Here is a 27,368-nt window from a genome sequence, read left to right as displayed (position 1 = left end):
GATGACTGCCATTACATCCAATGACTCATCTTCGGTGTTGGATAGAGATAAAAAGGGAGGCAAGATCATTCTAACTTTTGGGCCTCTCAGGATAATGCAATAGCTATTCCTATCCTACATGGTATGAATTTTGTTCCCTGAGTATTGATATTTTCTCTCTCCCAAATGGACTATATGATTCTTCTAATTAAGGATATTTTCTTTTCTTTTAATGTATTTTTGGAACAGTCCTAAAGCTCATTAAAATCAAGCTGAAGACCAGCTTCACTTGCAACCAGGGAATTGGCATTAGACGCCACTGTTGACCATTTCTTGGGCTGACTCACAATAGATGGATTGATTCTTACATTTTCATTTCCTGGAGCTTCAGGAATGTTGAATGAGATGGGGGTGGGGTAGGGCAGAGAGAAGTGCATTTGCAATCAGCAGTCTTTGAGACTTCAGTCTTTCTCACTGGTAAGCAACTCAGTGAAGCAAACCAAATGAGGGACATTTCTCAAATCTGACTTCTCATAGCAGTTGTTTCTTTCTTTTTTATTTGACATGTGCCCTGTTGGATTGATTCTCTTATTCATTGTCCTTGTCCCTTGATGCTTTCTTTTTTCAATCTTCCCATTTCCCATTCTTAATTAGAAATGATCTACAGGGCCCCAGAAGTTAAATAGTGCATTTAAAAGCTCATTGCACAATAAAACTGTTGAGAGAAGAGTTGGCATTTATTGGAATTATTTGAATTGTCAGTGACCAAACCACCCTGTAGTTCCCATATCTGGCTGTGCACCTGGGTTCTACTGTCCACTTTGATTATGGCCTTAGAGCTTCTTTGCTACCTGAAAACCTAGCAAAGAAGCTCCAAGGCTATAATTTGCTAGGTTTAACAGGCCCTACCTGTTAAACAATCCCGGCCCTCGATTCTGGATTTGAGTTTTGCCTACCAGATCATGCATCAGACCTGTCTTCTACTCTTGCATTATCAAGAACTGGAAATCAAGTAGCATGCTCCTTGTTTTTGTCAAGTATAACATCATTCTAAAGAACTTCCTACTCTTCAGCACTGCAACGGGGGAGGTCCTCATCTACCAGTCTTGTTGCACTAAAGATGGGAAGTTTTTCTCTCTGTGTTTCTGTACACTAAGGAGACTGCACTTGCTGTACATGCTATGTAATTGTAGCTGCATTATCTACAACGTGTCAGATACTAGCACAGGTACTGGGGATATCGCAGTGAAGAAAGCAGACAAGAATCTCCCTACCCTCATGGAACTTATTCTGTGGCAATTACCAATTCGGGTACTAGTATGATTTGACGTGAATTTTATAAAACTATACTGGTTTTTAATCCAGCCACTTCCATGTAAGTTCAAAAGTTTTTGCAATCTACAGATGAGTCTCAGTCATGTTCAAAATTAAATTTTATCAGGATAGGACAAAAAGATGGTTGACCTATACAGGCATGTTTAGAGCCCCCCTGCTGAGCACAAGTATAGATCCAAGAAAGTAGAAAATAACCAAGTACCACATTTGACTTCTCATGGCCACACAGAGAATGTGATTTTGTTTGCCATTATATTACTTGGCTCCTATAACAAGACCTGAGTTGGAATGAACCTGCCCCAGTTAGCCCTTATCTGGAAAGGGTAACCAATAACATCTTAGACTAATTTTTCAACACACCAACGGCAGGCAACCTCCTGAACTTAGTCATGCAATGTATCTCTCTAGAGATAACCTTAGCATTAGATGGTAACTATTACACAATGAAGGGGAGGGTGGGTGTGTGTGCTGGGAGTTTGAGCTCCCCTCCCATCTGGCTTCAACTTTAAAAGCTTGTCTCTTGAGGGCGCAGTGAGGCAGTTGGGAGGACACAGCCAGATTCTCCTTAACTCTCAAGTCTGCTGCATAAATTTGATGAGTCTTGTGGGGTCTGGGGAGAGGACACGGGGAAGCTACATTTACTCACAACTGTGACTGAGCCATCTTTCTGCTGTCAGGGACTCAGACCTAGGTTGAACATACCCATTACTTGGGCACAAGGAACCAAGCAATAGGTATACTCTATATGAATTACTATCCCAAGACTGTAGCAGGAATTCCTGCACCTCTTCACTGGGTCTCCTGGGGTCCTGTCCTATTTGTGATAAAGCAAACCCGGATTTTCTCTGTCTGTGTACTAGTTACCATGGTGGGTCTCCATGCAGGCATTGTTGGAAACCATGCTTCCTGCTGCTACTGAAACTTTATCAAACTAGACTGGAGGGACCATACAGTCTGCTGGGAATCAGGGGGAAGTAACCAAAGGGAATTAATATTTTTAAACCTCTTGGGGACAAAACAAATACCTGTCACACTATTCAGAATCTGCAATGCCTCTTTAAGCTTCCCTTGATTTATGAATAGTGTATGAATAGTACGAGTTCTTGGCTCCCAGATTCACAAAGAACTTGGACCAAACCTTGATTTGTTTTCGAGAATCTTGCCATGTGAACTTGAAGGGTGTTTAACCATACCATAAGTGAGGTCATCACCACTTTGAATGGAATCTAGGTTCTTCAAACCTAGGCTGATGTCATATCAGAAAGGTTTCTCTTGACTGCTGGTAAAGGATGGGGGAATAGTCTGAGGTTCTCACTTCACTTCTGGGGCACATTTCTGGGCACACTCTTCGCTCCAGTGGAGGCATGAGGACTGGGGCAGAGGCTATCTTATCTGAGAGTTCCTACTTGCCCCTAGATAAAACTGCTCCTCCCCAATGCATTTTTTTCTTTTTTTTTTGAGACGGAGTTTTGCTCTGTTGCCCAGGCTGGCGTAGCACAATCTCAGCTCACTGCAACCTCTGCCTCCTGGGTTCAAGTGATTCTCCTGCCTCAGCCTCCTGAGTAGCTGGGACTACAGGTGTGTGTCACCACACCTGGCTAATTTTTCGTATTTTTAGTAGAGACGGGGTTTCACCGTGTTAGCCAGGATGATCTCGATTTCCTGACCTTGTGATCCTCCTGCCCTGGCCTCCCAAAGTGCTGAGATTACAGGTGTGAGCCACCATGTCCAGCCAATCTTCATGCTTTTCGTGGGGAGTATAAAGAGAGACTCATAAAATCTTGTGTACGTTTCTTGCAAAACCCTTACCTCTCCATTCCCTCCAAAACTCACAGACTCATTACTACTATCTACCTTGAGATCATCTGGATGAATTTCCTAGTGTTCTGTAGCCCTGATTGTGTCAGTCATCGAATCTTAGTTTCTCCCTGCACTCCTTCCTCATCTCCTGCACTCCCTGCATTCCTTTGTAGCTATATTTTTCACCGTAACATGTATAATCATCTAACATTTTATATATTTTACTTATTTATCTGTATTTCCACCAGAATATAAACTCCATGAGGGCAGGAATTCTTGTTTGTGGTTTTTGTTGTTGTTCTCTTTTTCCTGTCTAGAATAGTGCCTGACACATAGTAGGTATCTAATAAATAGCTGTTGGATGAATAAATGAATGAATGTGAAGGATACCCAGTACTTATTGAGAGTCACTAATTATTAGCAATACATATCCTCTTGTTTTGGAGACATAACCCCTTCATTGGCCTCTGGAGGAGGTATTAGCCATTTCTATAGTCTCTAATAGTGGAGGGACTCTCCAGAACCCCAATCATTATACTATTTTGGACATAACCCTTATAGCCCTTCTCATGTCAAACATTTACCAAAGATGTGATAGTGGTGCTACTCTATCTAACCCTCCACATCCTTACTTCTCCCACCCCTACTCCTATATGCATTATTACTATCATTATTATTATTATTATTATTATTATTATTATTATTATTATGAGACAGGGTCTTGCTCCATTGCCCAGGCTGGAGTGCAGTGGTGTGATCTTGGCTCACCACAGCCTCTGCCTCCTGGGCTCAAGTGATCCTCCTACCTCAGCCTCCCAAGTAGCCAGGACTACAGGTGTATGCCACCGTGCTGGGTAATTTTTGTATCTTTTTGGTAGAGATAGGGTCTCGCTATGTTGGCCATGCTGGTCTCAAACTCCTGGACTCAAGTGATCTGCCCACCTCAGCCTCCCAAAGTGCTAGGATTATAGGCATGTGCCACCCACCTGGCTCCATATGTATTTTTATAAGACTTTTAATCGAGAAAAATAAGTTATCCAGATTTTTTACTACTATAGCCAAATTAGAGGTCTGAGGCATGTTGGGAAACTGGCATGTGGTGATGATCTAAGCAATCATCTTTGAATGACCATCACACTCACTGGGCTCATTATTTTCTCACTTTAATTTCTGAATCATTCACTCCTGCCATGAAGCCAGAAATGCCGGGTTGATGGCTTGATGGCCTCTCCTGGAAGGCTGTGCCTGTGTGTAGCCCTACAAGCAACATTTTGCTGTGCCATTAAGCTGAAATGTCATCACTTTTATTCTACATCAGCCAATCAATCAAGCACTGCAAGGACCACCACCCCGCCCCCCCCCCCCCGCCCCTTAATGACTTATTCCATCTCCAAGCCTGCCTATGTGGTTTTGCAGGATAGAAAGAGAGTACTTAGATCATTTGTGTTGGCCTGGCTTTGAGGGTTATATCTGTGGCTCTCGTACAAGTTTGTTAGTTGTTAGTTGAATAGTCCCAGAAATACCAAAACATAAAGCAATAGGTCAGCATCCTCAATAGCAAATGAGAACACAGGAGAGTCTGAGAAGTACAAAGTCTCCGATTTTCATTGCTAACTTCCAGCTGGCCTTGGAGAAGCTCAATTGTGTCAATCAATTTTATCAACCACTTGCTTTTCTCAGGGCCAAGATCCCAGACAAGTCCTCGTGAAACTGTGAGACACCAGAGCAACACTCAGCGTGCTATACTTACAGGTCACTCTCAGAGTGAGAGTGCCACACCAATAAAATCTAAACTCTCTTTCTACATCAATTATTTTTTATCCCACCCCCATCCTGGTACTTCCCTTTACTCAGATGCATGCCATAACAACCACTCAGCAGAACTCAGCACAGCCAAATCTAAAACCTCCACATTATGTTAGGTATAAAGCTGATTAGAAGGTCACCATTAATAGGTAACAGAATCACTGGACATCCTTACAGATAGAATAACATTCCTTATTCCACCATCCCAGAAACTCAAAAGCAGACACATAGAAACTCCCTCTCGTATCACTGCTATTTTTGAACTCTCTAAATTCTAACTACGGCTACTACTATCCATGTCCACATCCACCCATGGTAGGCCTGGCTGTATTATCATGCCACTGGCACCTTTGATGGTCATTAGTAAGCCTGGTTATAAGCACCTGTGCTGAGAAAACTCTCTTCAGGGCCAGGACAGGTTTGCAGAACCAGTAAAAACAGGTTTCAAAGGACAGATCTGAGAACCAGCTCTATATCTGCCCTGATCCCCTGACTTGTGATTCTATTCACGAAGCCCAATCTAAAAAAGAGTGGTCAGAGCCTGAGCCCCTCTAAGCTGCTGAGAGTGTAAAAGGTGCTACACCTTCAGGTGGCTCCATATAAATGGGAGGAAGATGTGTGGTCACCTAACAATCTTATCTTTAGCTCTGACTGCACTTTTAGTTTTCTAAACTTGTCTTCCTTTCTGGATTATAAGTTTGAAATATATTTAAGAGACTCATCCTCATAAAAACTGGCCTTTGACACATTTCCTGTGCATATGTATTTGTGTACCTATATGCACATACACGCACATTGTTGGATTAGGATCTGAATCTTTCTTATGGGTTCTCTAATACTGATTCAGCTCGTTGAATCCTCTGCATTCCACTCTCTCCCACAACTCAACCTGTTTTCTCCTATGTTCAGTCCTTGTGATGCAGTGAACATTAATTTTTTTAAAGGATAGTCATTTTCACGGCACACTTTGGAGTCTAAAGCTCAGCAAAACCATATTCACACTGGATCTTTCATCAATATGAAACTTCTAGTCATCCAAGCTTTATGACCCACATGTATCAGTTTCCATGGTCCATACATGGAATGTCTACAGCAGATATTAGATCCTACACTGCTCCCTGTTTCCGATGCTTTTGGGCTGCCGACACATACCTACCTCTGTGTGTACTCAGAATCACAGACTAATTCTCCTTTCTCATCCCACTTTTCTCTTCTCCAGGTATATTTTCTTTCCTAATGGTGCCTATTTTATGTTGAAGCTAAAAAAACTCATGAACTAGCTTTCTTTGAGCATAGAGTACAGAGAATGAAAATGGGGAGCAGCTTGCGTGGGACTGTAACCCACACAGAAGACATCTGGATGTTTATGATTCCATGTGATTTAGAGAGTGGTTCTGTAATATGCCATGTTCTTTGAGGGCAGGATTATTTCAAACTCATTTTTGTAGCCTGCTTAGTGGCTCCCAGCGTATCTGATACATAGCAAATGTTTAATAAATGTTTACTAAATAAATGAATGGTCTCAATGGCAGCACAGAAGGAAGAAGGTGTCACAATATCAATGTACTGGGTGACAGATGAGGGCAGATTTAGAAATTAAACTTCTAAAGCCTTGGGCTGCTGGATAGTCAAAGACAGTACAGAAGCGGAAGGAAGATAGCTCCTTGTGACCCACAGGGTCCTACCACGACAGTCAATGGGAGACCTCACCGTCTCACCAAGAGGAGACAGTGCAGACATGGAGAAAATGACTAGAAGGACAAGAACTTGGAAAAAGGATTTTATACTTCATTTACATTTTTTTTGTGGAGGGGTAGGTATATTTAAATACTCAAGATGTGATTCACCAGTCATCAGATATAAAAAAATCTACTCTCATTTTGCTGGGTACTTTAGTGAAACAGAAAACTTTCAATTATCTCTCCTAATGGAATGAAAGCAATGGTACATATAATCAAAATGTCTTTTCTATTTGCCTTTGGAAAGGATTATGTGTGTTTTCCCCCAGCAGGTTTGCTTTCATAACGATAAGTTCTAGCTTAGGCTAATAATAAAATGAGTTAGCATTTTCTCCATAAAATACCTGGTAGGAGAAGAATAAAAATGTGTTTATGGCAGAAGAAACTGATGCAGGGCCTAGGATGTGCCACAGTTAGTCACTTATATGAATAATCTACTTGCAGCAAGTGGGATTCTGAACAGGGCAAAAGGCCAAGAGCAAGCTGTATGTCCTGGATTTTAATGATCCCAGAATAGATGTCCCAGGAGAAAGCTATTGCTAGTGTTAGGAAAAATGTTAATGGAGAAAGAAAAACGGAATGGGAGTAGGAGAGCTGGGAGTCTCAGACTTGATAGCCCAAGGGAGGCCATATAACCTCTTTTTGTCTCAATTTTCTTATTTATACAATATAATAATTCATTTGCTCTGCCTACCTAGTAGGTTAACTGGTCAAAAGAAAGTAGTGGTCAAAAGAGCTTATAAAAGTATTACGTTATGAAAATGTAAAGCATTGATAGACAAATAATGAAATACTGTTGGCACCTCCTTTGAGGACACATTCCTTGTTTAATTCCTCCATGCTTGGGGTCTTTGGCTGTGGCTTCTGAAACTTACCCCTGTTTAAAAAAATAGTCCAATTTTTAAACAATTCTGCTGTTTAAGGATAACTACTTTGATAATGTCCATTCATCCTAATGAATGGATGCCTCATTTCTCAGGTAATAGCTTCATTTTAACAGGAACCTCCTAGCTATAATAGCTTAATTTAATGGTTCTCAAAATGTGGTCCCTGGACCATAGCATCAGCATTACCTGGGAATTTGTTAGAAATGCAAAGTTTTGTATCTGTCCAAATCTTACTGAACCACAAACTCTGGGGGTGCAGTCCTGCAGTCTGTGCTTTAACAAGCCTTCCAGGCAATTCTGATGTACACTCAAGTTTGAGAACTACTGCTTTAGTGCCCCACAAAAAGGGAATGCTAGGAATTGGGCATTGGTACATGCCATGAGAAGCTTTTGTTTTTTTTTTCTTTTTCTTTTTCTGTAAGGAGTAGGAAGCAGCTTGTGGGACTTTTCAAATTACACAATATGCTGGCTATTCAGAGCTAGGCCCACAACAACATGTTAAATCATGTCAAATGCACTGTCATACTTAAAGTGATATATTTGTCACCAATTCATTTGTATATTTGTATATGTATATATATAGGTATGTGTATATGTACATATGTATATATGTAATGATGACTCAGTACATCATTTTCTCAGGAAGATCTTGCATATGTATTGGTATTATGTAAATTATATGTATATATGCTTGCATATGTACATATGTATGCATATACATATATTAAATGTCACTAAATAAAGAAAATGATGTACTGAGTATATCGTTTTCTAAGGAAGATCTTTTTCCTGACTACCCTGTTTAAAAATGCATCTCTACTTTTGGCACTCTCTACCTTCCTTTCTTATTTTCCTTTGTAGCATTTTTCACTTTCTAATATGCTGTGTTATTTATTTTGTGTATTGTCTGTTTCTCCCAGCTAGAATGTATGCTCCATGAGGGAGGCCTGTTTTGTTCACTGCTGTGTCCCTAGCTCCAAGAACTGTGCCTGGCACCTAGTAGGCACTCAGTATATATTTGTTGAATGAATGAGTGAATGAGCAACTGCTGAATCTGGGAGATGAGGAAGCATTGGGGTCAGACCGAAACACTGAAACACCTGTAAGCACCCTTATTAGTCAGTGTTGCTACCGCATGGGAGCTTTGCCTCTCTCTGTTTCTGCTCTGGGCTCTGAGATAACACTGAAAACAAGCTTTGGTAAGCACCACTCTCAGGGATTTACTTCACTACACTCTTTATCATTTCAAAATACCATCTGGTTTTTCCTAAAAATGGGAATAGTGTCCTGATGGATCAACATGATTATGTGGCTGGCTGGGGCTTGCGGGCAGTCTATTATGGAATGGATATGCAACAGAACAGAGTGTGACATATTTTGGGGGAAAATAGTCTAAGAATGAAAATCAGGAGTTCTGAGTTCTAGTCTTTATTCTGCCCCTAACTTGCTATATGGTCTTGGGCAAATTGCTTGGACAACTAGCATTTCTGGGTCTCAGTTTCATCAGTTGATCTCAATCAGCTCCAAGGTCCCTTTCAGTTGTATTTAAATATCCACTCATATGTGTTACTTAATATCTGTCTCCTCTACTGGTAAGCTCTGTGAGAACAGGGACTGTTTACTCACCCACTTCATAATGCCCAGCACTTGGAGGCACTCAAAAAACATTTGCTAAGTAAACAAATCCCTATGGAAACCAAACAGTGATTTCTGCCTCATCAGCCTGTGCTCTACACAACCAAGGCACAGATACATGGATGTGTGCTACAAAGACCCTGGCCGTCAGGGTTCTCCAGTCACACAAGGAAGAGTAGGACACTGGTCTGTACCCTGAGGGCATACAGAACTGCACAGTTCCTTGATGTGAACACCTGTGGGAGGTGTGCAAGAAAGACCCCAGGCTGGGCACCTGGGCCATCAGCCCAGTGGCCTGGAAAAGCATGGATTTGGGGATGAGAGATCTGAATTTGAATCACAGATCTGCTATGTTCTAGCTGTGAGTTTAAGTTATCTACTTCTCTTCATTTGGAAAACAAAGTACTACCTGCCTCTCAGGATGGCTGTGAAAATTAAAGGAGGATATCAAGTGTCTTCCTGGTACCCGGTGTCAGAAAAGTGCCCAGTGAATGGAAGCCTCCTTGACTGGTTCTGCCTCCCCTTCCCTTTATGAAGCCTTTAAGCCATGAGGTTCCTAACAATGCCCCTTTCCCAAAGAGTTGGCCCAAGTTTGCTACTAGCTCATGGGAGTGCCTTAGCTCAGTGGTACCCAACCTTTCTGGCACCAGGGACTGGTTTCATGGAAGGCAATTTTTCTATAAATGGGAGGGGTGAGGAGGTGGTTGGGGATGGTTTGGGGATGGAACTGTTCTATCTCACATCATCAGGCATTAGTCTGCAGCCGAGGGGCTAGGGACTCCTGCCCTAGCCAGTCTTGGCTGGAGGGGCATAAAGATTGGGATAAAAAGTGTTTCTCAAAATATCTACCTTCAGAGATATATATTTTCCCTCTTTTGATTCCAGTTTGCCTAATGAGATTTGTAAATTGCTATAGCTTGATATCAAAAGGTTTAATTTTGTAAATAAAATTGAACCATTGATCATCACTTGAACGTGCTGAGGACTACCACTGAAAAGCATGAGTTTGAACTTCGCCTGACTCTCTTTTTGGCTGCTTTTCTCTCCCTTCTACTTTGCTCCCTCACTCCCTCCCTGGTGGAGTCAATTATACTCCTGTTCCTGTCCTGCCCCCTCTTCTGCCTTCCCGCCACCACACTCATCTTCTACCTATGATTATCCTTATTCTGAAAAACAAATTCTGTTGCTAGGCAACCAGAAGACAAAATTGCTGTGGTTGATATGATTCTCATTAGTGCTGCAATTGCAGTGGTGCCGCCATCATGCCGGACACACGCTCATTGCATCTGTCTCCAGCTTGACAGATCTTTCTGGAAAGTGGGATGGGGAGGATTCTTGGCAGAGAATTAAGGGCCTCAGCACTCAATAGAAAGTATTTATAAATCACTGTATATCAACAGCCTGCTTTAGAATCATTTTATTAGAACACATTCAAGAAAGTGACATACGGAAAAAAGACAGCAGCAATTCTCAGTCATGCAAATGCCCGTGTTAAAGTTCTCCATTGGATTTAAATTCAAGTACAAAGACAGTCCTTTCCTGAGCCAGGTGCAATTCCAGAGAATGACACTTTGCATTGAGAGCACGATTCCTTCGAAAAGTTCAGAACACTGAACAAGTCACATCCTCACAATAAGATTGTGAGATACATAAAAGTGTAAACTTTTTTAAGGATTCCTTTACCCTGCCCTCCCCCATAACCCAGCCAGGGAAGTAAGCCCAACTTCAGGACCTCTCAGAAATCAGATTTAATCTATTGAAAATAAAGCAGTGGGCCTTTAAAAAAAGTTATAAAATGAGTGTATATACGAAATGGAATCATCATCTCTGCCTCTTGCCTTGGTGTGGGGTTTCCATGAAACTCTGTGTTTGGGGTTAGGGCTCTCTCTCGAGTGTGTTGGAAACTGGAGGACTTTTAAAACTTTTTTATTATGAAAAATTGCAAACATATACAGAAGTGGAGAGAATGGTATAATGAATGTCCATGTACCATCATCTAGTTTCAACAATTACCAACATGTGGCCAGTTTTTCAGTTATATCTTCTCACACTTCCCACCCACCCTCAACAGGATAACCTGAAGCAAATAGGGGCTGGTAGGGTGGTCTTTGAACCAGAGACCTCGGGAGGGAGGGAAGTTATGGAGGAGCTAGAAAAACATGAAAAAGTCTGGGTAGGCTGAAGCAGATAGAAAAACTGTTGAGGAAGTGGTTGTTGCCAGTGTTTGGGAAAGGCTAAAGTTAACCCTCATCTTCTCTACCACACATCATCCCTTCTTCTTCCCTCTTTCTCATGATGTGGGGATGCAAGCTAGATTAGAATGATGGGTTTTTCCAGATTGGGGACCACTAATAGAAATGTTCATCCTGGTGTAAACTTCAGAGACAAGTGTGTCCCTCTAATTAACCCCTTCACTCATGTTGCAGACCTCTAGGGCAGCAGGGGCCTGGGCGTACCTGCTATTCTGAGTGGGATCTGGGGGAAGTACATTGGGCCATGGGGCCTCTCACAGGTCCCTACTGCCCCACCATTTTAGACTTTGGAGAGAAGCTCAGCAACCTCGAATTGCACCCAGTAGAGAAGAAGGGAGCCCCGAGGGTGAACCCATGGCCCAGGCGGGGAGATTTTGCTTGGAACATGTTGCCCTCTGAGCAAAGGCTGCACCCCACACCAGCCCTGCCAGAGAAGTCTCAAGAGAGGTGGGTGATTGGAGTCCTGGTGGGAGGTCCCAACGGTGCCACGGCTAACCCGGTGAGCTGCAGGGACAAGTCCCAGGATGCGCGCTAAACGTAAGTGGAGAAAGGATCTCCAGGTCCCAGGTGCCACCGAGGAACAAGGTTGCCATCCTGTTAAGAAAAGGGCCGGGCTCTGTGATTTGCATATAACTTTGCAAAAATCTGCATGAGATCCCGTAGCCCTTATAGAAAACAGAGTTAAATCATCAGTGCAACCTACTGTATTTCTAGTAACCCGATGCAGAGTGCAACCTGACAAACACACAATCATTTTGTAGAAGAGGATATGGAGGAAACAGAGTGTGTGTAAGACTTTCCTTGGTGTGAAGGTTCAGAAGGAGCCCACCAAGTCCACAATCCAGAGGAGGATCAATGATGAGCCACTTTTACTAACTTTGTTGGAACTCAAATCCATATGCTTTCATCCCATTAGACACCTGTAAACCAGTCCTGCAGTGGCTTCCCAACGTTCCAGACCCATAAGCAGGAGTTGAGTCAGGAATAATAGAAATGGGGGCGCATTAAATGTGAGGTCCTAGTGACAGTGATCATTAAAGTTTATTTCAGATCCTTTATTCGTTTTGTTGTTTAAGCTGTCTTAGGGCCCCTGTGCCCTACCAGCAAGTCTTGCTATATAACATTTAATTGGGAGAAAGAAACTGAGAAAAGTTTATCCATTTATATAGTACATCTTTGATAGTAATGGACTTAAAATTCATGATTTAAGTGTTTCCAGGGACCATGCCAGGTAGCAATCTGTAATTTTTCCAAGGCATGCAGTTGGTTTGGGCAGACTACAAGGCTGCCTAAGGGAGTGAATTCCTGAGTGAGAGAGTGAATGAGTAGGGAGACAAGCTGGAGACCCAGCTTCCATATGCAGCATGGCTTACACCACCTCTGCTGGGCCATCTGAAGCAAGGAAATCACTGTTTCCTTAAGAAAAATGACCTCTCAAAGAAGGTCAACTTTTAGTGCTCTTAGAAGAGTGATCTATTCTAAAGAGCAATGGCTCTTGGCCAAGAGAAAAGTTCAGGATCAATTCCAGAGTATAATCTCACAGTCTCACATTGACTGTGGCTCAGCTCCACGATGCAAAAGGTTCTATCACACTTGCCGCATGGAAATGAGAAAAACACTCTGAAACTCTCTTAGTGAGAATCCAGCTGGGCAAAAACTGTTCATTTAGTGAGATAAAATACTTCAGCATCAAGCTGAAGTGGTAGTTACCCTGAGCTTCCAAGAATATCGGGTATACTTAGGATTCAGAGAGGAGATGAGATTCTGAAGAAAGCCAGGAGCTATACACATGCATTTGTGAATAACTCATGGCAAAGGGACTGGTGCACCCACTGATCCCAACTTTACCAGGGCAAAAGTGGCTCAAGAATTTTAAATCACAGCAAGCTGTGGTGGCTCACACCTATAATCCCAGCACTTTGGGAGGCCAAGGTGGGTGGATCACGAGATCAGGTGTTCAAGACCAACCTGGCCAACACAGTGAAACCCCATCTCTACTAAAAATACAAAAAATTAGCCAGGCGTGGTGGTGGGCACCTGTAATCCCAGCTACTCGGGAGGCTGAAGCAGGAGAATCACTTGAACCTGGGAGGCTGAGGTTACAGTGAGCTGAGATTGCACCACTGCATTCCAGCCTGGGCGACACAGTGAGACTCCATCTCATGTACCCTAGAACTTAAAGTATAATTTAAAAAAAGAAAGAAAAAAAAAGAATTTTAAATCGCATTTTTTTTCTGTGTGCAATGTCATTAGCATGGAAGGCGGCATCAGCTGTCCTGATTAGCTAGACACATCCCCGCCCCCCCCAAACCATAATTCACTGTCATTACCAGGTTTTTTAAATAGATGGGCCATGAGGCCTACAGAATTTATTTCAGTGGCAGGATTTAATAGTCTTATAAATGCTAAGTTTGGCATTCTGCTTTTCATATGGTTGTTAAAATTCTGAAGAGGATAGCAGTTTAAAAATATTTTATTGTTCTTATTATTAATAGCTAACATTTATTGAGTGCTTACCACATGTCTGACAAGATGCTGAGTGTTTCACATGCATCATTTCACATGATCTGCACCACAACCTCATTGAGTGGGTAAATACCATTGCCCTCATTTTGCAGACTGAGGCCTGGAGAAGTCCTGCCCAGGATCATATAGCTGGCAAGTGGAGGGGGTGAGATCTGAACCAAGGTTTGTGTGACTTCAAAGCTGTTCTTAACCGCTGTACATGTTGCCTCTTCTAAAGGAGAATCCATCTTCTAAATAATATTTGTATATTTGTATGTTTGTGAATTCTAAAAATCTTGGAAAGCATTCCTCACATAAGACTCTATCCTGTCCCTGAGGACCTAACCTGAAGTGGTTTGGGTAACTTCATTATATATATCTATCTATATAAATATATATTAAGCTATGATGATCTCTGTATATCCACAAATCTTTCTCATGATGGTTTGATGTGTGAGAAATAGGAAATAGGTGATAAACCCATATAGGTGATACTGATCACTTGCTCCCTTAAGCCCTGAGAAAATACATACACAGTTATCCAGGAAGCCATAATTTTATATAGCCCACTTGGTACCTTAAAAGAGTGGTTAACCTAAACATCAATGCATAGCTCTTAACTTTAAAAATGATAGTCATTCATGACATGATTGAGATGATTTTTCAAAAATCTGGCTTAGGACAAGGACTAGTGGAAAAAGTTTAAGTGGAAGTGTGAAAAAGTGACCATTAAAATTTTTTTTGAAATGCTAATAATTTATCTTGTTTGAGAAAACAGCTCTCAGCTTAGAATTTATATACCTCTCATATCCAATAACTCTATACTTTGGCTTTCTGATTCTGTAGGCCAGTGTAGAGTCTGAGATCAACTTTTTGAAATATTTACCTAGTAATTCTAAGGGTCACTTGTCTTGGAATGCTTAGCATAGAGGTCTTTTCTTTATGCCAACCACTCCAACATCGGAAAAGCTGAGTTTTGCAGGATATCGAGTACATTTTCACATTTTCCAGCGCACATTGTCCAGAAGCACTTGTCTTTGGCATTTTCCATGAGGGGCAAGAATCAGTGAGACCCACTTTATAGGACAGTGGCTTTTATTAACCAAACCTTCTCAGCATTCTTTATATGAGGGGAGGGTATGCTAAAATTTCCCCTATCTCCCCTTATTCATGTACAGACTCCTTCGTATAAATGCTGTTTATTTAATATACTGTAGGCCCCATTCTAATGTTAGACTCTTGGAATAAGAGCTGAGCTATAACGAGATGTTTTGCATTCATTGGACATCCAGTGATAGAAAAATAGCCACAAAAGGAGAACACGTTTATTATATTATACCTCTTCTTGTTCCACTAAGAATTTGAGGCAGCTATTTTGCAACAGATTTTCAAATTCATCTTCATTCAACTGTATGTTTCCAATGTTTTTTGTCTGATGGATTAGAAAACCAGGGAGGCAGGGATATGCTTGAATTGCTATTTGTGTGGCTAAGACATAATAAACAGCCTCCTCTAAATTCCTGACTCATGCCATGCTCTGCTTGGCACAGAAGACAGTGAGTGATTAACAGACAATACATGGAACACAGAATTTTCTTGGTTTTTAAATTCAAGTGTGTTTTATTCAGCTGATAAGGAGACGGAACTGATAGAATTTATATTATTTGGGCCAAAATGTTGCTTTGTGTGTTTCTGCCTGAATCATCCAATTGTTTTATTTAGTGGACTTGGCCAGTGGAAGGCAGTGTGCATAATGGATATCAGAAACACCTGGGTTCAAATCTCATCTCTGCCACTTTCTGGTTGTGTGACCCTGGGTAAATTATTCAACCTCTTGGAGTGACGTTTTCCTCATCTGCAAAATGAGGATAATGATACTTACCTTGAAGAATTTTTGTGGGAATGACAGGAGAGAGTACATGTAAAATGTCAGGCTCATATTAGGAGTTCAGTAAGAAAGGCAGTGGTTACTGTCATTTGCTCAACCTCTGGATGGCTTGCTTGCAGGCAGCCTTTGTGTTTTTCTCTGCCTGCCCAATTATAGCGTGACTTCTTAGGGAAAGACCTGTATCTCTTCCATTAGATGGGGTGGGGGATTCTGTCCTTGGCAGGGACTTTTAGGGAAAGGCTTGCATCTCTTCCATTAAATGGGGTGAGGGATTCTGTCCTTGGCAAGGACTTTATGTGTTCTGTGTTCCTCCATTTCCTACAGAGAAACTCTGCGAATACTATATTAACTGGTTTTAAAAAGGCTTTCTCCACCTCAGGTTTCAAACCAGAACCCAGACTGGAAATATCACTTGTTGCAGCCATCAGAATTAAAAACTGAGATACACAGTAACAAAAATATTAAATACTGCATAGAGAGAAGACATCAATTAATACCATGAAACACATTTTCAGGTTAGCTCTTTTCAAGGACTGATTTTTGCGACCTTCTTATTTGTTTTATCATGCATCCTACTCTGCCTGAAGGGTCTCCTTTTGGATCTAGATGTCTGTGTTTGCGGCTCATGTTGACCCCAGGGCTCTTCTTCCCAAATTCTATAAGGAGGTTAATGATAAAGACAGGCTGGCTGAGCAGTCAGCGATGAGCAGGAAGGCCTCAGAGGTGGTGCGGAGGTATGCCCACCTGTTATGCTGCCTCCTGAGTGACAGGCTGGCCACGCCCACTGCCACACCATCACCCCAGTGCAAAGACATCAGCCACAGCCAGCGACATTCAATCTCTGGTTTTCCTCTTTCCATTTTTCCCTCTGCTCAGGAAACCCTCTGAGAGAACTCTGAACCTAGGCAGTGTGGGAGAGACATCCTGGAAAATACTTGTTTCATGTCATTTTCTGTTTGTTTCCAATTTAGAAAGATTAGAAACAGTTTCTTTACCAGAAAACCTTCCCTCTGTACTTAGACTGTGGGAGAGGAGGGAAGAGAAGGTAACCGGGTTGGGGGAGCTGTCTTGACCCGCATCCCGTTTGAAAGCTTGCTGCTCACACAGTGGCAAACGCTTTCCCTAGTGGGAGCTCTCTGTGCCCTCTTGACCTGGATCTCCGTGTCCCCATGCTGAGTCACTCTGGGAACCCCTCCCTCTGGAATCACAGAAAGTGAACACCAAACTGGAAACACGTCTGCTTCTCTCTCCCACTGCATATCTCTTCATGAAAACGCCTCATGAATTTGAAGCCATGTTTCAAGCTTTTCCTCACCTTTTCCACAGGTCTCTAAACTGCTGAGTTTTGGGGAAAACCTTCAAGAATTTCTTATCCCCTTCCTGCTCCCAGCCCCCTACCCCCTGGATTCTCCTTCTCTTTCTTTTCACAGTCCAAGGCTCCTGACCTTTGCAACTAAACAAAGTTGCCAGTTCTTCAGCTGACAACCTCCCCCAGTCCTGCAAGTCAGCCTGAATTCACTCTCTGATGGCCTTCTTGAATCCCAAGGTCCTGAGAAGCGGATCACCCTGTTCTCTGCTAGGAACCTGCTTGTCCCTCACCCTTGGTTCATGCAGAGGGTGGACCCCAGCAACTATCTCATAATCTTGTTCCTCTCTGGTCTTTAAAAAATAATATCTATTAGGTTTTTGTTAAATGTATTATGTCTTATTGTAAGACATAATACAAAAACTAAAAAAACCACCACCCAGAAATATCCATTATTTACATTTTGGACAAATGTAATTTACATTTTGGAGAAAATATATATTACATATATTTTCTTCATATATACATATATGCATATATACATGCACATATGTATGTACATATGCATAGATAAGCACACATACAAGCATATATGTACACATACATATTCCCCCTTCTTTTTTAAAAAAACTTTTTTAATTTTTAATTTTTTATTTTCCAAGACAGAGACTTGCTCTGTTCCCCAGGCTGGAGTGCAGTGGTGTGATCTCAGCTCACTGCAACTTCTGCCTCTGTAGTTCAAGCAATTCTCCTGCCTCAGCCTCCCGAGTAGTTGGGATTACAGGGATGTGCCACCACGCCTGGCTAATTTTTTGTATTTTCAGTAGAGGCAGGGTTTCACCACGTTGGTCAGGCTGGTCTCGAACTCCTGACCTCATGATCCATCTGCCTCAGCCTCCCAAAGTGTTGGGATTATAGGCATGAGCCACTGCGCCCAGCCACTTCCTTCATGTTTAAAAGCAAAATTAGTCTTTCATATTGAGAGAGAATAGGAAGCGGGGGCAAAAATAATTCCAGGCTACAGCTCAGGTAAGCCCCGTATTGCGCCAGCAACAGTCATGAGCTTGTGGAGGACCCGACTTACTAGCTTATGTCACCAGCCTGATGGCCAGGGAAAATATCCAAGTCCTTGCCCCTCAAACCACACAGATGAATACTTCTTACAGAGTATATGGGAAGCACACTGAGGAACACACACACAAATTCATAAATATACACAAACCAGAGATATATACATAAAACATATCATTCAAATGATTTTTTGTGCAGTTTCTGTGAAAAGCTACTTCTACCTCAGTGTGCTGCAGGTAACACACAGTAGCAATCATAAGCTTGTCTTCATGGATCTTGTGATTCAGTGGTTGAGATTAAAAACTAACCCATGAGAAACAATAGCAAACCAGAAGGAGATACTATCTCACAAACTGCTGAGGGATGGGATTCTAGCAATCAATCTAATGATGAAGATGTGTTCCAGCAATACTTTCCTGAGGTCAGAAAGGTACCTCTCAGGACAGATAAATAATTTTGGAGACACAGCGATGCAGTATAGTTTGGTAGATGAAGGAAACTGTGAGATCATTATCTGTTACTGAAACTGATCACACACGTACTAGAAAACACACATTTGGAGGAGAGGTTTGCAGACTGCCTGGGCCCCAGGGGAGGAGCAGGAGGAGAGAGAAGGGGCCTCCTCACTGGAAGCTCTAGGTCCTAGAAAGAGCTATGTGGTTTGGGAGCCATGCTCTTCCTCTAGTAGCTCCCAGGGACAGACCTTGGCTATTATACAGAATATGCAGTAGGCTGAGGAATGTGCTATTGTGACAGCCCTCCAATGGAAGTCAGTTGAGCAAGCAGATAGAGAGTGAAGGAGGGCCATGATGTCTACAGACAAAGCTGTGGACACAAACTGAGAAAGCAGTAGATCAAGGATGTGGTATATGATGAGTTTAGTTTCAGTTCTGTTGAGTAGAATGCAACAGGTCATCCAAATGCAGTTATGTCACAGACAGTTGGAAATATAGTGCTGGATCCCAGGGTGAAAGGCAAGCACTAGGAACAGAGAGTGTTCAAATCATTGCTAAGAGTACAGCTTTGGCCGGGCTTGGTGGCTCACGCCTATGATCCCACCACTTTGGGAGGCCAAAGCAGGTGGATCATTAGGTTAGGAGATCGAGACCATCCTGGCTAACATGGTGAAATGCTGTCTCTACTAAAACTACAAAAAAAAAAAAAAAAAAAAAAAAAAAAAACCAGCCGGGGGGGGGGGGGGCCACCGGTAGCCCCAGCTGCTCGGGAGGCTAAGGCAGGAGAATGGTGTGAACCCAGGAGGCGGAGCTTGCAGTGAGCCGAGATCGCGCCACTGCACTCCAGCCTAGGCGACAAAGTAAGACTCTGGCTCAAAAAAAAAAAAAAAAAAGGAGTACAGCTTTATGCTAAGCAACATGGCAAATACAAAATAAATTCAGGGCAACGTATGCCCTGAATGTTAAAGAATAATGTTTGACTAGGGGAAAGGGAGAAGAGAAGGACAATATTAGCGTAGGTGGCTCTGTGGGGATGGGGGGAAGGGCATGGATTAATGTGGAGAGCAGTGGGCATTTCCAGACATGAAAACTGGCCTGTTTTGTTTCCCTGCTGCACCTCCACCCTAGAGCAGCACTTAGCACCTAGTACTAAGTACTCAGAAAAAAATGTGGCGAATGAATGGGTAAGTGAATATGAAACTGGCATTAGAAGTACAGTCACTTCAGAGACATACTCTTGGAATTTTGATCATAGACATCAGAAGCGAAGCAACAAAAACTATTGTTGAAGATGGGGGTAGTTCTAAAGAAAGAAGATTCAGGAGTAGAAGTTCAAGCGCAGTTCTCATTGGGAGCATGAGATAACAAATAAGCCTTAGATGGCAGGGGAAAAGGAGGTGTTTGACAATATGAGAAGGGGAAAAAAGGTGTTGAATTGATACACTGAAGGCCGCTACAAAGGAGGAGATCCAGAGCTTGTGGATGGACTAACAATAGACTGTTTTGGAGGCTGGAGAATGAAAGAATAAAAGGACAATGATGCATCAAAGTGAAGAGAAACGTAATTCGATAACCATCATGCTGAAAAAAAACCCCTCAGTGTTTTTTGTGTGCTACTCAAGAAAGTCTAAATTCCTCTGAATGGTGTTCAGCATCTGCCATGATGGACCCAGCCAATCATTCCAGTTTTATTTCCCAACCCTTAATTCACAAACCCTGAACTTGAACCAGGCATACTGACTCTCCATGCCCCAAACTTACCCTACATTCTCCTTTCTTTCTCCCTTACCCCTCGCTCTTGCTGTTTGATCCATTTGGAATGATCTTCCTCCTTGCTCCCAACACTAATCTTGCCTGGATAAATTCTACCCATTCAGTGAAGTCTAATGTGGAACATTGTCTGATCTTCCCAAACTGGAAGCTTTGTTTTTCTTAATTACATTTGGTCCCAGTTTCTAGATCTCTCTCTTGCCCACAACGCCAAACATATCACACTGTGCTTGTTTGTTCTGGTGTAGTGCAAAACATAAGCGAGGACCTCAGAACACACCCAGCCATACAGCACTCCTGATAGCTTCACTAAATAGAACCACACTATTGGAGTTAGTTCCTCCATCAGCTTTTGCTTTCATAGCTTTTCTGTATCCTCCCTTGCTGTCAACAGCTTAGCCTTTGTGGCAATACATGTGCCTATAGAGAAGAAACTTTCTCGTCTTCTAATATCCTTTGGGTTGAGTAACTAGATGGCAAAGATCATAAGGATTACATATAAAATTAAGATTTGCAAGGCTTTCCTGTGAGCAACAGATGTTTAGTTTTGCTAGTTTCTTCCTAGATTTTGGCTGTTTGTCAGACATCTAAGATCCAAAACCAACAAATTTAATATCTTTTTTCTAGCATATTTCATTGCTGCATCTCTATTACTTGCGTATAATGTATAGAGTGAAATGTAACAAACATTCATTTTAAAAAGTCAGCTTCTTATTCCTTCATTAAAACAGGGGCATACTTAAGGATTAACATAAACTTGCATTATATATTCAGTTTCCACATTGGTACACTATTCTGTGGAGAAACAAATGGTGAACTGTACCCTAAAGTACTAAATATGGTTGGGAGCAATGGCTCATGTCTGTAATCCCGGCACTTTGGGAGGCCGAAGTGGGCGGACCACTTGAGGTCAGAGTTTGTTACCAGCCTGGCCAACATTGTGAAACCCCATCTCTACTAAAAATACAAAAATTAGTCAGGTGTGGTGGTGTGCACCTGTAATCCCAGCAGCTCTGGGGGCTGAGGCAGGAGAACTGCTTGAACCTGGGAGGTGGAAGTTGCAGTGAGCCAAGATTGCGCCACCGCACTTCCAACTTGGGTGACAGTAAGACTCTGTCTCAAAAAAATAAAAATAAAATAAAATACAAAATGTAAGAAAAGTCTCATATGCCACATCACATGAGCCTCTAACTTATCAATGTATAGCCTTCAGAATATAAAATCATATGTATTTATCAAGACACAATAAAGAGAATGAAAAGATTTGCCACAGGATGAAACATATTACATATATGACCAACAAAGGACTAATATCCAGAATATATGAATTTCTAAAAATGAATAAGAAAAGCCAAACAAACCACTGTACACACAGGCAAAAGCTTGAACCAGGAACATTACGAAACAGAAAATCCAAAGCCCCAGTACAAATATGAAAAGATGTTCAACTTGATTAGTAAGCAGGGAAACACGAATTAAAGCCATAAGTACATATCAACACACATCCACTAGATCTGTAAAAATTCTGAAGTCTAACAATACATAGTAGTGGTGAGGATATAGAGCAATGGAAAAGTTCATATATATTGGCAGGAGTGTAAATTTGGTATCGGCACTTTGAAAAATAGTTGACATCTTCAAGTAAAGTTGAAAATATACACACACATCCTATCATCTAACAATTTTACTTTTAGTTTGACACCCTAGAGAAATTCCAGTACACATGCACAGGGGTATGTATGCCAGAATATCCACAGCAGCACTGTTCACAATTGCCCCAAACATTGCATGTACAGAATGGAGAAACTGTGGTATACTCATAAAATGGAATACTATATAATGGTGGAAATGAATGAACTATACACATCAGCATGGATGAATCCCATAAAAATAAGTATTGAGCAACAGAAGCAAGACGCAAAAGAATATACATAGAATGATTCTAGTCATATAAAAACAGCCACATTGAGATGAAATTGTTTAGGGATACCTGCATAGAAGGTAACATTATAAAAAAAAAAAAGGAAAGACACTATTATGCATACAAGGAGAGGGGTGACCTCCAGGGTTGTGACCAGGGAAGGGCACAAAGGGGGATTCTGAAAAGCTGGCAGTGTTCTATTTCATGACCTGCATGGTTTTGACGTCTATGTTCACTTTACAGTTATCCATTAAATTGTTCAGTTCTGTTTGTGCATTTTTTGCATGTATATTTTACATTTTGAAAAATGTAGAAAGTTTGATATAAATCAGATGTTTATACTTAGAAATACATTTTATCTATAGAAATAAGATGGTAAGTAACATTTAATCAGATTGACCCATAATGTTCATTTAGGTAATATAAATACTGTACATTTCAATAAAAAAGAATGTAGAATAAATATTTTGGGACCAAAATTGAAACAAAGAAGGAAAAACAGAAAGGAAGATGAACTTCAAGGCCAAGCTCAAATTTCACTTCTGATGCTTTGGTTCCCAGGCTAAATTTATCTTTCAAAGTAAGTATGCTTCTGGTATAAAATGTAACATATTGGGTGGTAAACGTGTATCTCATCTAGCACATTTGTCTTTGTAACTTCTCTGATGCCTAGCACAACAACTGGCTTAAAGGAAGAGCTCAGTACAACTGTCTCACTTCATAAATACATATAACATGTACACAGCCACCCTATCACCACACACTATCACATATTATCAACTGGGGTGTGAACTCAGAAGACTGGGCAAAAACAGAAGTTGTTTTGATATATTCTGAATCTCCGTGGTTTCTGGTCATCAGTGGACACAATGAAATTTTGTTGAATAAAAGAATAAATTCAGTGTACCAATATACTTGAAATAATTTTCTGCTCTACCTAGTTCATTCTTCTGTGTTAACAGAGCTTTCTCTTTGGGCATGTATCAGTGGTTCCTAGTAGTTTGTCCTCCAAATAACAGCAAATTTCATGGTTTGGACTTCATATGCCCCTGTTGGCAGTATTGTCTTAAATTTAAATGTCAGATAACACTATAGAAGTCTTTCTCTTTTAAGATTTTTAAAGACTTTTTAAATTAATGCAATAAGCATTCCCCTTTAAGAGACTGTGTGGAAAAAGGCCTAAGAACTGTGACCGTTCTCATTTTGGGGGTGGCAGGATGACATGGGGTGGGGAGGTGAAATAAGTTACAGATTTCAGGTTCCATGATTTGAAGTACCTCTCTTGAACAAACTACATCCACTCCATATACCTTCAAATGCTTTTTTAAGAAGAATTTTTCTTTTTTTCAAACAATAATCTGAAATGTCTCAAAATGGGGCATATTCAGGCTAACAGCACAGCAGAGAAAGGTCTAAGCAGGAAACCAGGGTGCTGTTTGTGTTTTCTTCATTGCCATATCCTCTGTGTCTACAATAGTGCCTGGCACATGGTAGAAGCTCAAAAAAGGACTGATGAATTAATGAGTAAATGAGATAAAAAGACAGCCTACATGAAAATCCCAAGCAAAGGAAAAGATAATGAATTTTTAATATCTTCTATGGCTCACTAAGCCAATCTGTTTTCCATGTGTAAATGAGGAACAGCAAACAGTAAGTGAAACTTTAAAAATCCTATTCTTGCAGAAAGGACACTAGCTAGCAGGAGACAGGGTACAGACGTAGTGAAAAATAGAGCCTGGGTTTTCCTCCAGCATATCGTAACGTTCAGAGAGGTGTTTAAGTCCTTGCAGTTGCTACGGGGCAGAGAGCAATGTATCTAGGAGCATTCACAAAGCATTCCTTAGCCAGGATCAGCAGGGGTCATGCAGAAAGCATCTCTCCTGAAATTCTAGTTAATGTGTACCTCTCTCTGCAATTAGCAATTTGAAAAAGAACTAACTAGAGTTCTTAAAGAAAAAAAAAATAAGACTACCTGAACATTCTGAACACGTGAGACTCAAATTTAAGTTCCTACCAATGGGAGAGACTGAAAACAAACTGCCAGCCTGATAGGACAACATGAGTGCTCAACACAACCAGCGCCATATCTGCATGGGACACGGAGGGAGAAGAATGAGAAGGCTGATTAGTAGTGGGGCAAGTGTCTGGTTGAAAATAGGAGCGGACATCTGTCCTGGTCCGATCTATACGGTTCTGCATCTTCTTTGAGCAGTTTTCTCCCTAAAAGAAGAACTCTCAAGCCTGAGGCAAGCTGCCCTTAACTGGCATCTGCTACTAACTGCTCCTGGAAGAAGCCCTAAGCCAAACGTTACATCCTCACTGTTTTACCATAGAGGATCTTCGAACTTGTTTCTCTTGACAAAGCCGGCTTTTCAGCAATGGGGAAGTTCTCACCTCACACACCCATGTATTCACCCACTCTCATCATCCATCCACCACTTTGGTTGTGGCAGACAGTTTGGCAGTAGTCACCAGAAGGGATGAAGTGACACTAAAGTGACAGGTAGGTGAAACTCAAGCAAGAATTTTCAATCGAAGCTCAAGATCACAAAAAAGAGTTACATTTCCCCACTTGTCTAGTCAACAAGATCTTTCCAAGAATTCTATGTTATGGTCACAGATGACATCGTTATGTTTTATACCACCGCACATAAGGTAAAGGGAGCTCCAGCCAAAGCAGAGCCATAACTTCAAAGCCACCTCCAGCCTGCCCCACCTACTCTAGATTGCCTCGGCTCCAGAGGTTCCTGTCTAGCAAATTTTTGCTTAAAGACTTTTTTTGTTTTGTTTTGTTTTTTGAGACAGGGTCTCACTCCAGGCTGGAGTACAGTGGTGCAATCACAACTCACTGAAGTCTCGATCTCTTGGGCTCAAGCAATCCTCCCACCTCAGCCTCCCTAGTAGCTGGGACTAAGTCATGTGCCACCATGTCTGGCTAATTTTTGTATATATATTTTGTAGAGATAGGGTTTCACCATGTTGCCCAGGCTGGTCTTGAACTCCTAGACTCAGCTGATCCACCCGCCTTGGCCTCTCAAAGTAGTAGGATTACAGGTGCAAACCACCACGCCCAACTCCTTGTGCTTAAAGTTTTTAAGCTTATTTTCATGTCTACCAGAAGAGCTTGCCTCCAGGTAACACACTCCCAATGTCACTTCTAGTCATCCTGGAGCTTAGCTTTTGAAGAACAAAATTTCCCATTCCCTGTTTCCCCTACAATTAGTTTTGACAATGTGGACTCAGTCATTTTGTTCTATATGAAAATAACTTTTTCCCTTTAATTGATTCAGAAGGAAAAAAGGGTAAGGGATATATCCAAAGGTCTATGCAGAACACTCCAGTAAAATCCTTGCCCTGAAAGCCACCACTTCTCTACCTGCAGCCTCCAAGCTTTGTTCTCCCCTCCCCTCCTTCCATCCATGCCATCTCCCTTCTTGTACCCCTTCTCCTGGCAGAACTGCAAGCGTACTCACTTGAGTCTTGTTTGCCTTGGACTGTCTCCAGCTAATCCACTTTAACATCTTGTCTCGCTCTCAGATTTTATTTCTCCTTCCACCAAAATTTTAATAATGAAATAGATTTCAATTTGAGTTGGGCTGTGGTGGGGCTGAACTGGTTCTGGCAGCTCAGTCCTCCCAGGCAGCTCTGCAGCAGGGATCAGCCTTGCCACATCCCACTGCTCACTGCCAAGCTCTCAGAGCCCAACCAGAATTTGCTTGAGAGGCTGGAAGATTCTGTCTAGGGCAGAATCACACTCCCACCAAGGCTATGATGTGAGTCACAAGTATTTGGCATCAATGAGTCTGTGATAGGCATATAATACTTGCCACATGCCAACCCTGAAGCCCCTGGACTGGGCTACAGAACCACTTTGTAATTTACTTTGTGTTGCTGTGGATTTGCTGGGGCAAAGTGGGAGGTGATGCAAGGACATTCGGTGTGGGGGGCGGGTGGGGGTAATAGTAATGTTTCCTTTCTGTTGCAAGGACCAACAAGCTGAATTATCAAGGTTACTACAAAAATACTATTTTTAATCCAACTTACCAGGCAGGAGATTGACTTGGTTTTGAATCTTAGGTCTGCCGTTAAGTGGCTTCATGACTCTGGGCAAGTCACTTTATTTATTTATTTTTAAAACAGAATGAAGGAAGAGGGCTAGATGATCTCTAAGGCTCCTTTCCTCCTAAGATTCCATGATTTCAAATTCCAAACTCACACTGAATCAGATCTAGTCTCTGGTTACCCTTGCAGCTATCACATACAGATCTCATCTACTGGCAAATCACATTTTCCAGCATCCCTATTTCTGTAACAAGTACTTGTATAAACGTGAAACAAATCTTTATGCAGGTCCAAGTGCTCTGAGTACCACGAGGGCATTTCTGAGGTTTCCTGCAAGCTGTGTGTGTTCAGCAAACTACTCACTGGCAGCCATATTTTATGAAACTTACTTGCTTTTGCAGATGATTGGCAATTTTAATGATGGGTTTCTCGAGGGAGGTTTTCAAGCTATGGAATATAACTCAAAATATTAAGTAAAATAATGCTGATATGAAATATTTTGCCCTGTGAAGCTAGGTTGTATTTTTCAGCAAAAAGTATATTTCATACCCTTTGGTGGTATGCAACAGCTGGAAGCCGGTCATTTATTTGAGGAACTTTCGCTTAGAGGAAAACCTTTGACTTAAATTCCTCACACTTAATCAATTTGCTCTGAAAAGCCCACACATTTGTACTGGGTCGAATGTCTCTGAGGAGAGGATGGAGTTGTGCTTCTGGGAGGTGAGAGGGCAGCCAGAGGCAGGGAGCTGCAGGCATCCCAAGTACCACAGAAACCTCTGCATTTTGTTACCCTCTACTCCTCCTCCTCCTCCAGTCACCTGCCTACCACAGATAAAAGTAACAAAGGAACCACACTAGGAAGAAAGTTATTTTCAGACTTAGCTCTGGACTTGAATTATTAAGAAAGCTAAAATAAATAAATAAATAAATAAATAAATAAATAAATAAATAAATAAA

The 27,368-nt window shown here is 41.6% G+C and overlaps 1 protein-coding gene across 11 annotated transcripts in view; it reads right to left on the bottom strand.

Annotated features, from left to right (window-relative positions):
* The window catches only part of KALRN (kalirin RhoGEF kinase), a 645,945-nt gene that overhangs the window by 191,639 nt on the left and 426,938 nt on the right, over nt 1–27,368 (bottom strand). For 5 of the 11 annotated variants that reach the window (XM_023215000.2, XM_023214994.2, XM_023215026.2 and 2 more), the window contains one exon: nt 10,584–12,027. The exons of 5 other annotated variants lie outside the window; for them this stretch is intronic. In XM_023215000.2, coding sequence (XP_023070768.1) covers nt 11,965–12,027 — 63 coding nt within the window. In that variant the 3' untranslated portion in view covers nt 10,584–11,964. Of the gene's footprint in view, nt 1–10,583; nt 12,028–25,822; nt 26,035–27,368 lie in introns of those variants that run through there. One more of the 11 variants, XM_023215053.2, reaches the window with a different exon arrangement.

This window comes from Piliocolobus tephrosceles, chromosome 2, assembly GCF_002776525.5.
Source record: "Piliocolobus tephrosceles isolate RC106 chromosome 2, ASM277652v3, whole genome shotgun sequence".
NCBI classification, from domain to species: Eukaryota; Metazoa; Chordata; class Mammalia; order Primates; family Cercopithecidae; genus Piliocolobus; species Piliocolobus tephrosceles.
The sequence above is the reverse complement of the archived record's forward strand: the minus strand, read 5'-3'. Positions and strand labels throughout refer to the sequence as shown.